Source organism: Erigeron canadensis, chromosome 9 (genome assembly GCF_010389155.1).
Source record: "Erigeron canadensis isolate Cc75 chromosome 9, C_canadensis_v1, whole genome shotgun sequence".
NCBI classification, from domain to species: Eukaryota; Viridiplantae; Streptophyta; class Magnoliopsida; order Asterales; family Asteraceae; genus Erigeron; species Erigeron canadensis.
Window position 1 is genome coordinate 30,405,951 of NC_057769.1, and position 12,235 is coordinate 30,418,185.

Genomic DNA, 12,235 nt, shown 5'->3' on the forward strand with positions numbered 1-12,235 from the left:
AAGTTCATTTGGTAGCATGAAAACATTTTCTTCGTGTACATATTTTGAGCTCCAATCTTTTCACGTGTCATATCACATTCGCCACCTAGGATCACTCACTACACAACCCCATTTCTTGGACAAACTCAAAGGCCATATTATTATAGACGGCAATAGCAAAACATTTCAACGGACAACACTATGCCAACTAATTAACCAATCCTCAATCCAATCCAACGGCTCACATTCAATCTCACCTCTCCTTATATAAACTCCCCACCCCCTTCATTTCTCACCCTCCAACCATCCTCCCCAAAAAACACACACACACACTCAAAGATCCCAAATCTCCATTTCCACACCAAAACGCCATCGTTTTGATCGATGGCGTCACTTTCACTCACTACTTCCGTCAACTTAAACTTCCGATCACACCGCCATTCCCCGCCGTCAATCCTGACAAGTCAACGGAACAATCTCCGGTCAACATCCTCATACTCACACAAACCTTCATCACTCACTTTAAAATTCCCCTTACACAATTCACCAATCCAAAACCCTAAATTCATCGTAAAATCATCCGCGGCCGTGGTTCCGGCGCAGGCACCCGCGCCTGCGCCGGAACCATGGCACGGAGCGGCTATAAAGCCGCTCCTAGCATCAATTGCCACTGGTGTTATTTTATGGTTTGTTCCTGTACCGTCAGGCGTTTCTCGAAACGCCTGGCAGTTATTATCAATTTTTTTAGCTACTATAGTTGGAATTATAACGCAACCTTTGCCTTTAGGTGCTGTAGCATTGATGGGATTAGGTGCTTGTGTACTTACCAAAACATTAACATTTGCTGCCGCTTTTTCGGCTTTTGGTGATCCAATTCCTTGGTTAATTGCATTAGCATTTTTCTTTGCACGCGGATTTATTAAAACCGGATTAGGGAATAGGATTGCTTATCAGTTTGTTAAATTGTTTGGTAGTTCGAGTTTAGGGTTAGGATATAGTTTAGTTTTTAGTGAGGCGTTGTTAGCGCCTGCTATACCGTCGGTTAGTGCACGAGCCGGTGGGATATTTTTGCCTTTAGTTAAGTCGTTGTGTGTTGCGTGTGGAAGTAATGTAGGTGATGGGACTGAACATAAGTTAGGGTCTTGGTTGATGTTGACTTGTTTTCAGACGTCGGTTATTAGTAGCTCTATGTTTTTGACTGCCATGGCTGCGAATCCTTTGAGTGCTAATTTGACGTTTAATACTATTCAGCAAACGATTGGGTGGACTGATTGGGCTGTTGCTGCTATTGTCCCTGGAATTGTTTCTTTGATTGTTGTTCCGCTTGTTTTGTATTTGATTTATCCTCCTTCCGTTAAGAGTAGTCCTGATGCGCCTAAGCTTGCTCAAGAGAAATTAGAGAAAATGGGACCTATGACAAAAAATGAAATCATCATGGGGGCGACTTTGCTTCTCACGGTATGATGACTGATAACTCATGTATATAGTTGATGTAGTTCAGTTTAGTTTCCTACTTTCCTGCTAATTGTGATTCTAGTAAAACAACATACTTTTGCCATGGCTTCACATTTGTTGGTTTTAGGACTGATTAGATGAATTTGGATATTTCTTGTTTTTATTCATTTCAAATATATGATAATTTCTTCATTTTGTGGTTTTAATTGAACAATGTTTATAGTAGTCTAGTTGTAAAGGCAGTGCTAACTTTGCATTGTAAGAATTGAATTTGTGTAACTCGTAGTAGTCTTGTAAGAACTTCTGCGGCTGTCAAGGTCTCTTTTTTAGATCACTTAGAGGTTTATTGGTATAAAAATTTGTTTTTTTATTACCTGTTATTAGAAAAAAACTCATCTGGGTAAGTAATTTTACTTTTATTACCCCACAAGTTTGACTCGTTATGCTACTACTTACTATTCACTTGGGTGCTAGTAGCTTCGATTTCAGGACCTGTTGTTACAATATCTTCATCTGTTTAGTGTTTAGGCTATGAAACTTTTGTTGCCCATGAGTTTAATTAGCTGTTTCTAGTGACTTAAGCGCTACTAGCTTGATTTTTTGGAGCTATGGTACTTTCTTTACCTTACGGCTCTGATTAGTTTTGTTGCTAGTCAGTTAGGTGTTAGTACATGGAATGATATGTACATGTACGAGTTCCCATTGATTAGCACTTTTGTCAGGTAGCCAGGTAGGTTCAATGTAATGTATATGAAGACATGACACATGAGGGGCTTAAAGTTAGTGATAGGAAGAAGAAAAGGGAATATCTAGACGATTGCACATAGTACTATATTTTGCTACAATTTGAACTATTCTAGCCTGAAGCTTGGAAAAATATATGTCATATGTTTGCATATTATTGAAGGTCTATGAGTCTATCTGTTGCTTATTTTAGAACCTTAATATATCGTTGCTTATCCTAGAAGAAAGTGTATTGTGAAATATGTTTCTTGAGTTTAGTAAGTTTTATAACTTTTTTTTTAAGTTAGGAATTTATAATGAGACATTTCACGTATCAATCATTGAATCAGGTTGGCCTGTGGATTTTTGGAGGGATGCTTGGTGTTGATGCTGTTACAGCTGCTATTCTTGGATTGTCTGTTCTCCTTATAACTGGAGTTGTGACATGGAAGGAATGCTTAGCTGAATCTGTGGCATGGGATACCCTTACATGGTTCGCTGCTCTCATTGCAATGGCTGGCTACCTTAACAAATACGGTCTCATCTCCTGGTTTAGTCAGACAGTTGTCAAGGTGTGTTCTTGATTCAGTTGTATATGTGCACTTGAATTGACAGAAAGGGTGGTTTAGCGGGTTGGTCAATGGGTCAAGATCGGTTGAGTACTTGAGTTCATTTGGGTTGGCTTGCTCTATACTTTTTCCACTTTACATTTGAAAAAAAAAGCATTAATCTATTATGTGATCACAAGAACTTGGAGGTGGAAAAATGTATTAGGTTTGTAATGAATTAAAATAGGTATTATTTGGCATGGTCCGGGTTGTGTTGACTTAAATTACTTTTTGTTAAAAATTTTGAGTTTTTTATTGTTGGTGGATAAAAAAGGACGCAAATATACACTTTGGAGGTTAATTGGTTAAACCTTTTTGGAGGTTGTAAGCATTGAAATATACTTGGGACAACTAACTACCTGTTCGACCAATTTGTGACCTATTTCATTTCAGTCATTTTTCAAAAGTTACCCATTTGACATGAAACAAATAAATAAACATTCATTTTTCTATGCAGTTTGTTGGTGGACTAGGCCTTCAATGGCAAGCGTCTTTTGGCATTCTTGTACTTCTGTACTTCTATTCCCACTACTTCTTCGCCAGTGGAGCTGCTCATATTGGTGCCATGTTTACCGCCTTCTTATCTGTTGCCAGTGCTCTTGGCACACCACCATTATTTGGAGCCATGGTCCTAGCTTTTCTTTCCAATCTCATGGGTGGTCTGACTCACTATGGAATTGGGTCAGCCCCTGTATTTTATGGAGCCAATTATGTTCCTCTTGGCAAATGGTGGGGTTACGGGTTTATCATCTCTGTGGTCAATATTATCATCTGGCTTGGAGTCGGTGGAGTCTGGTGGAAGTTCATCGGCCTGTGGTAGAGTGGAGGTACCGATTTAATACCCACAATCGATTTACAAAAATCAGAAAATTTCTGACTTTTAATGTGCTGTTAGTAGGATTTAAACCAAATCTTTCCGGTATCGAATCTGGTTACAAGATTTTTTTTTCTCGGGATTCTCACCTTGCAAACAATTTTTGTCATTGATGGAGGTTTGTGTAGGTTAAGAACTTAAGGTGGTTGGTATACACGGCTTGATGCCCATTTATATTTGAAGTTTACCCTTACATTTTTGGTGGTTTTACATGAACTTTGTAGCGGATTCTTGCTTTAATATGTGTACTTCATGCATTCCATATATGTATTGTAGATTTGTATGTCTATGAATATGAATTTGACGACTCACATCCTTTAGTTACATTAGTTCTATGATTTAAAAGTTGGGCCGCTGAGCTTTAACGTTTTGAATTATAGTTGGGGTAGAAATTTCTAATCTTAAATTATAGTTGAACGCTTGAACCAAACACTTTCTTCTGGTGATTTGATCACGTAAAGATGGACCCGTCTCGTGACTGAGTTAACAAACTCGAGTCGTTTTTTAAAAAGTTATTTAACAAAGTTAAGAAATTTTTTTGACTGTAACACTTAATTTTGTTAAATCATGTGAGTTAAAATTTAATTGTTTCTTATGATGACCGTATATATAAGCATAGTAGAAAAGTTAAGTAACTCCCAATGCCGTCTTTTACGGGTTTTGGGTTCCAATACCGTCTTCGACGATATATGGGGGAGGTTGATATGTAGACAATCTTACCCCTACTAAAGGTAGAGAGACTGCTTCCAGGTTCTACCATAGGTAGATTAGGACCTCCAGTCTTGCTGGGCATGAGGATCGAACCCATGACCTCTGTTTCTAGAGGCATGAGTTCCAACCACTGATCCAACCCAGTTGATACGTTTTATATTCAAATTCATAGGTTGTTACATTCTTTTATTTGAATCAACCATTTCTAATATAAAGTAAAAAAAGAAATGCCTAACTAAATATATTGGTAGGTCTTGATCTTGTTTATTTGTTTTACTTGTCATTTACATTTAATAAACTTTCAAACATTTTCCCAAATAACAAAAATAACATTAAAGATTTTCTTGTCACCATGTGAGTCATATTTACCTTATATTTATACCTTTTGTATTCAGTTAAGTTTTGAGTTTTGACCTTCCATACATTTTTTTATTTTTTTAAGGTGAATTTCGCTTGAGAACTTCGTGTCGCGATTCGACAGCGGGAGGTCTAGCATACGTTGTCTTAACCGGGTCCGTGCTAGAGAGCTCCCTCGAAGTAGAAATGCCTATTTCAAATACCCGATGGGGGAAAAACCCCCTACTAATCCGCCCGAAGGCACGACGATCAATAGGGTAAACCCTGCCCCCTCAGACTTGAACCTGGGTATACCCAAGCCAAGCCTTCATAGGAAGACTTACTATGTACTTCTCAAATCTTGAACCCAAGACCTCTTGCTTGTAAGGCAAGTGCTCAACCACTTGAGCTAACTATGTACTTACCGAGTCTTGAACCCAACACCTTCCATACATGATACATCCATTTCATTCCGTTTCTACTTTCTTTTATAGTACAAGTTCCATTGGCTAATCAAAGTTGTGTTTACTGTTCGGACCTTGTCATGTTCGTTCATCTAACTAAGCGAACAAACACGAACAAACTTCCCTCCGGACAGTTCATAAAATGTTCGTTGAATACTCAGTTTTGTTTTACAGCCCTATCTAAATTTATTGATATAGAAATTTAAAGAAAATCCCACAAAAGAGAGTTAAAATATGATCGGATAGTATAAAGCAAAGAACACCAACTAGTATACACTTTTGTATGAATTTTACTAAGAAAATGGTACTTAAGAAATCCAGACTTATTTACGAGACCTACTACGCTATGTAAGATAAAGTTTCCTGTTGCTTTTAGCAATTCTATGTTGTCGCATTGAGAAAACACCACGGTCCTGTTCTTGTTCCTATTCTGCAAGAACCACATAGTGCAAGAAAAGAACTTCAGCTTAAGACACAAAACGAGTTAGAACAAGGTTCCTATTAATGAGCACTATATGTCAAAACATGGTACTTCGGGCCACTTTATTACTTTATTTGTGACAAAAAAAAGTTACCTCCAAAATCCCGCAGATGCTCTCAAACTCATGTAAAGAGTCAACGCAACCCAAAGCCCAACAAAACCATGGCTAGATGCGACAAATAATGATAGAATGCTGACTATAGCAACCAAAACCTGAGATCAAATAGGTTATATAAACTAGTAATTATTTCATGTTTTAGGTCCCTTTTGAGATAATAGATGAGAAACCATAAATTTACTAGTGTACCATAGAATATGCAGCATATGCAAAATCAGATGCTCCAAAGTTAACACCATCAAAAACAAAGGCCAGTGCATTAATTGGCTGAGTTGCTGCAACAAACTAATACAAAATAGGACTGAATTGTTAGGACTGGCTTTAAGAGGAAGGGAAGGAGGAATTTTATTGAGTTTTGATGTATACCGGGATGCCAATGCTAATTAGATGGAGGACACCTTGATCTTTGCTAAACAATCTTGCTCCAAAATGTAACCCAGTCCCTAAGAGAACAGCCAGTGCTACACCAAGAACCAGACTTAACTGCATTGCCAATTCGTATCAGTTAGGTCGATTTATCATTATCCTATGATAAATTATACATTGTTTTTCCAAATGAAGTTTATGTTAACTAACAGGCCTTTATATGTTGCTCTCCTATGCTAATGGTCAAACAAAATCTAGTAATGTACCTGCAGAACTCTTGAAGCAGTTGCTGTGACCTTCTCGTAATCCATTTTTGCAAACGCACTTGCTAGTATAGCCTTCAAAGGTTTAAGCTTGATGAATGATATGAACTGTTATAACACAAGAGAACCAGATGGTATATATGGTAAGTGCAAACCTGTCCAGCTACAGCCAAACCATCAGCTAAAAGTGAAGTTGCTAGCCAAACTTGCAAACAAACTTGAAACGCAGCCATTGTCGTTGGCCCTTGTCTTGCAGCCATTGATGCAGCCAATGTCACACAGAATGTTACAGCCATAACTCTCATTAACAACAGAAAACCTTTTTATAACAAAAATGAATTAGAGAAGTTTTTATTTTTAAGTAAACTTTCAACAGTAATGCGCTACCTATACAAACCGACACCATATTCAACAGTTTCAAGATATACCGTTCTTGAGAAATCGGCCAAACTGAAGATGCTTAGAATTAGGTGGTACAAGATCGATCTTTTCTATTAATCTCCAAAATAATATGACCGAAATTAAGTACCTAGAGCACAAGTATCACAAGATTGATGAATATCTAAACAATGATATACATATTGCCTTTTGATGATCATAAGAACATCACTATCTTGAAAATGACTTGTTTGAATCTTGATCATAACACCCAAAGTTTATTTATATATATTTTGATAATAGAAAGAAAAAATGCTTATAATAACTTACTGAGACAAAACATGAGCAATGGCTGCACCACTAACCCCAAGCCCAAAGACAAATATAAATATTGGGTCCAAAATGATATTTGTCAAGTCTCCTGCCACTGCAATTAGCCCAAAACTATACTGTTAATTGGATAGATACAAGACATGATGAAGATCCGGTATGGGCAATATAGTCATTTACTTACCAGTGGCGTACAAAGGAGTCTTCGTGTCTTTGAATCCACGGAAAACTCCTTGCATTGCCAGAGAAAGCAGAACGGCTGGAGCACCAAGCGACCTTAACTTTAAGTACTGTTGTGCAGGATACAACATTGGAGAGTCCTGTTTATATATATGTAATTATGTACCAATAATTTGTATAGTAGGATGAAGATCGACGAATGTTACTCTATGATGAAGTTGGATTCTTTTTACTTACAGATTTGATCCCCATAAAATCCAACACGGGTTTTGCTCCAAGAATAAGAAATGCAGCTTGCAGAAACCCCAAAATGGTACCTATTATTAGAGCAGCAGAGGCCGATGGTATCTGCTTCTTCTTATAACTCGTGACACACGACTCGGTATCAGGTGACTCGGAAGACTCTACATATCAAAACACACAAATGACAGAAAATGTTTCGAGACCAAGTGTTTGATATGAAACAAAAGTGGATATCAAAACGGAACAAATGTATGTAACATTATCATACTTGTGGTTTCATGTTGGAGCAACTTTTTGTTTTCACTCTTTATAGTATGGTCTTGCATTTCCATGTTTTCTTGACTCGAGTTTGAGACAGCATCCTCCTCGGCCACAAAAGAGGTGGTAATACTTACTAGTGGAAATATCGCGATTCGTGATACTTGGTTGAATACTGCTATAGAAACTCCCACGGCTGCGAGTTCAACTGCACCTGTAAATATATATATACTTCGTTTAATATGTTTTCTTGCCAAATGTATTGCAACTTCCTAACTTTCATGTGAGTAGATCATTTATCCTTATTGTTATTGAGATACACATACATATAAATTAAAACACTCTAATATATATCTAAATGAGTCATCTCATTCCATTATACTTGATTACTTGTGATTTTGTTACAAACAAACATATAAAAGGCGACTTGCTAGTTGCCTTTTCAATAATATTTCTGCCGTTCCCAAAAAAAAGGCATCTAAATCACTTCAAACGTTCTATTTTGCATATTTGTCAATAGACATGCAATGAGAACGGCGAGTTTTTTGATTCAGATGTACCGGCATGACTGGGATATCCCGTGCCGTTTCCAAATACTTGCCTAGCCATCCCAAAAAAATGTACTTAAGAAATATTTGACCACTAGGCCACGTTGAAAGTGGGTTATATTTGACAACTGATATATTGTTGGATATAAAATTATAAACATTTTCATTGAGAGGATTAATAATATGAGTATATGATAGAGAATATGAAATTACCAATTTGACCAATGAAGGCAGTGTCAACAAGAGAGGCAATAGGATCAGCTGTCAAGGCAAGTGCTGCTGGTAATGCAATTTTTGCTATTTCGATACCAAGCTCATCCCATTTTAATGCTAACCTGTAACTCCAAACTCCAAAGTATTTCACCTAGGGCCGTAAACGAACTGAACAGTTCACGAACCGTTCGGTGGGAAGTTCGTTCATGTTTGTTCATTTAGTTAAATGAACGAACATGAACAAAGCTCTCGTTCGTTCATTTATGTTCATGAACGTTCGTGAATCTGTTCGTAAACATTCGTTCGTTTATGTTTGTGAACAATCGTTCGTGAACATTCATTCGTTTATGTTCATTTACATATACTAATACCTAATCAATTATACCTAAAAATAGTTTAAATATAAATAATTAAAACATATCAACAAAGTTAGTAATTAACCCAGATTTTCTCAAACATTTACTAATATTTATTTTTAGTATTATTTTTTATGTATTTATTTAGTTTAAAGGTAGTGTAATTTAATTTTGTAGTATACCTTTTACGCTAACTATTATGCAATTCCAAAATCCTAACTTCGCCACTGATTTGATATCTATTCTAGTTTAAGGATATATATAACAGTAAACATAATTTTTAGTGATATCACACCTAATATTACTAAACACAACGTTTTTTATGCGTTTTATAATTGCCAACTTTCTAGTATATATTATATGCACCATTGGTTTCATTTCCTTTCATAGTATCGAACACTTAATTTCTATGCATAATGGAGAGATGTGTTATAAACCATTTTAACTTTTTGGTGTCAACTTTTAATTGGAACCGAAATTCCTAGTAATTCATGCATAAAAACTTATACTCGATGCTACTAGAATATATATATACATGATCAAGTTAATGAAAATGCATCTATAGTAAATGGAAAGGTAAAGCTACCTAGTATCTTTGAAGAAAATGGAAATGCCACATGTACATCCATTAATTTTCTCAACCATGATTCCTTGATTGGAGGTCAAAATGGTAAATTTAATATTCAAAAAATGCTTCTTCTTTCCATTGATGAGTTCCCTGCTAGAACAACCAAAGAATTAGAAAACATGAAAAACACTTGCAAACTAATTTCATAGAGTGCACTTTTTAACAATATATTCACATGTTCTAACAAGAATTAAGTCCGACATGCATTGGATTTGGGTTAAGCTAAATTCACAACGATTTTTAACCAAGTTCCGTTCGAGATGGAACAGAAAACAAAGCTATTATATTAAACACACGCACAAACAAAGTGAAACATGCAAAGATAATAGCATATGAGGATCGCTAAAACATGATAACGAAGTATGGTATGAATATAAAGAAGAGAAGGATAAATTAAATATATAAGAAAATGGAAGTAAGAACATATGATTACTTTGAAGGAGTTTGGAGGTGAAACTGAAATTGAAGTTTGGGAAGTTGAAGGGAGAGCTTTTGTAGTTAAAAAGATAGAGACTTGTAACAGCCTTAAATAAGTACTCGTATTAACTATCTAATGAAACCATCAACAAATAGTAGTATAGTGGTCTAGTGGTAAGGACATTTGTTTTTCATAAAAGGTTTTAAGTTTAAGTATTTAAAAAATATTTAAAAGTGATCACAGATATATATGAGTTTTGAAAGATTTTTCCTTTTTAGCTTTTGGGATGATAAGAATTTCTTATCAAATGATATAATTTAGAAAATGATATAATTTAGAGAATCATTATGCTAAAAAACTCTCTGACTCAATTAAGACAACGTATCTACCTCTCGATATTTGAATAGTTCACCCTTAAAAAAAAGTTATTCGATGGAACAAATTAAAGAAGCTTGTTGATTATTAAATTCGTGGTTGAGATTCTCGTTTCAACATCAAACGTTTCACAACCATAAGAATGAGTAGTGGGTATTATTATTACTTGTAGACTTGCCATCTAATCCTATAGTCTCTAGTTCGTTTCAAAATTATTAAAGTAATTTTTTACTCAACCTTAACTGATAACTCATTATATAAAGATGAATGTCACTTATGAAGTTATTGCATCATCCTACGAGCATATCAAACTTAAAGTTTGAAGTCATGACCTGTAGGTAAAACCCCAAACACATATTCCAATTGATCTAATTTACATATACTTAAATTAATTAAAAGGTGACTTGCTAGCGTAGTGGTTGGACACCCCAGATGTTGTAACAAGGGTCATATGTTCGAATCTCATCTCGAGCATTGTTACTAGCCAATATTCTTGGCGTACGAGTTGAATTTATCGGGTGGGGCGGGCGGGGGAGGGGATCGCGTAGGCCCTCGGTATCCAGTCCGGATACCCATGGTTCAACCCTCCACTGTTCTAAAAAAAACATTAAAAGGTTACTTTACTGTATGGAAACAAATATCACTTATATGTTTTAATTTCATGAATGAAGCTTGGTTATTTATTTTGTCATATAAAACCAACCTTAGAATGTTTGCCAAAGCTATCATCAGTGTTGTAAAAATCCTGTTGAACCTGTCCCACTATAAGATCAAGTGTGGCAAAGATTTTGAGTTGATTAAGGCAAAGGTATAGTACTACAAATTTGGCCGTAAAAACACATAGTGTAGTGCAACAATTTGTGTGCTATACGTTAGGAGCATCAGCAAATTTTTCCGGCATAGATTCCGGCAATAGAAGCCAAGAAAAAAAAAAAGAAACGGCCTCAAAACCGAAAACCCCAAAAAAAATTTAGGTTTCCGGTGTTAATCAAAGAGTTTTGGCACAAGAAAAAAAATGGCCACAAGGCACGCTACCAACGTTCACAAGTATCGGCCAAAAGTGGCTGATATATATAGCCGATTAAACTTGCCATAATTAGCCGATGCATGTGTTATATGTTTGCCAATAACTTGCTGACTACATTTTTACCCCTTAAAGAAGTGTTTTTTAAATATTGGTTATCAATAGTGTTTTAGCGTAATTCAGAATTATATACATGCTTGAAAAACTGTGCAAATGGTGCAACCAGCAGACCTATAAAATCATAATACAAGGCATCTTAGTTTTCCTATATATATTGGTGATGATGCCGCGCGACGCCGACGACAATGACTAATTGACTTGTATATGGAAATGAAATTTCCCATTTATTGTTTACATGCACTTAATAAAAATACGTACGAGAACTTATGTTTGAAAGTCTTTTATAGAGATCTTAGTTGAAAATTGTTTAAAAAGAAACATCATTCGTCAGTCATTTTAGAATTAGGAGAAACAAATTCTTGTTTTAGATCAACCATCGTTACTTTGGATTTTGAAAATTAACAACTTGTTAATTAGGATTGCACCGTCAATTTAAGAGACACGGTAATTGGCTGACATGATTAAACCTCCATTGTTATAGAGCTTGTCGAAATTTATATATTTTCAATAACATATTATTCTAATCGTACTCATATACATTACGGGAATGTTTGGGATGGAACTCGAAACTCTCAAATTGAAGTTTAACTTAGGTCTTATATGAATATACTTGGCATATTAAATACACAGTTTATTGATCTAGGAATATTTTGGCAAATCAATAGGTGTTGAGTTCAATCGATATAGTTATAAAAAAGCAAACACACATGTATCAAAATTAACGTTAATTAATCTGCAATTTATATGTAAATGTCTTTCAAATATTTGAAATTTGTTTAGTTTGGT

General features: G+C 35.6%; 2 protein-coding genes across 3 annotated transcripts; one reads left to right on the plus strand and one right to left on the minus strand.

Moving 5' to 3' along the window:
- The first annotated feature begins 264 nt into the window (after positions 1 to 264).
- On the plus strand, positions 265 to 3,950 carry LOC122581245 (dicarboxylate transporter 1, chloroplastic). Its single transcript, XM_043753427.1, has 3 exons — positions 265 to 1,437; positions 2,508 to 2,729; positions 3,223 to 3,950. The coding sequence occupies exons 1-3, from the start codon at positions 364 to 366 to the stop codon at positions 3,583 to 3,585; spliced, it is 1,659 nt and encodes a 552-aa protein (XP_043609362.1). The 5' UTR covers positions 265 to 363; the 3' UTR covers positions 3,586 to 3,950.
- Positions 3,951 to 5,377: 1,427 nt separating this feature from the next.
- On the minus strand, positions 5,378 to 10,105 carry LOC122581351 (protein DETOXIFICATION 42-like). 2 transcript variants are annotated; one of them, XM_043753569.1, is made up of 14 exons: positions 9,946 to 10,085; positions 9,471 to 9,602; positions 8,529 to 8,650; positions 7,778 to 7,981; positions 7,504 to 7,670; positions 7,271 to 7,406; positions 7,087 to 7,183; positions 6,807 to 6,907; positions 6,534 to 6,697; positions 6,382 to 6,453; positions 6,116 to 6,232; positions 5,939 to 6,034; positions 5,726 to 5,844; positions 5,378 to 5,580 (listed from the first exon to the last, which is right to left on the minus strand). In XM_043753569.1, the coding sequence occupies exons 2-14, from the start codon at positions 9,527 to 9,529 to the stop codon at positions 5,532 to 5,534; spliced, it is 1,503 nt and encodes a 500-aa protein (XP_043609504.1). In that variant the 5' UTR covers positions 9,530 to 9,602; positions 9,946 to 10,085; the 3' UTR covers positions 5,378 to 5,531. The 2 variants fall into 2 exon arrangements, with proteins under 2 accessions (XP_043609504.1, XP_043609505.1); XM_043753570.1 differs by lacking the exon at positions 5,378 to 5,580 and having other exon boundaries at positions 5,743 to 5,844; positions 5,939 to 6,024; positions 9,946 to 10,105.
- Between the last annotated feature and the right edge of the window lie 2,130 nt (positions 10,106 to 12,235).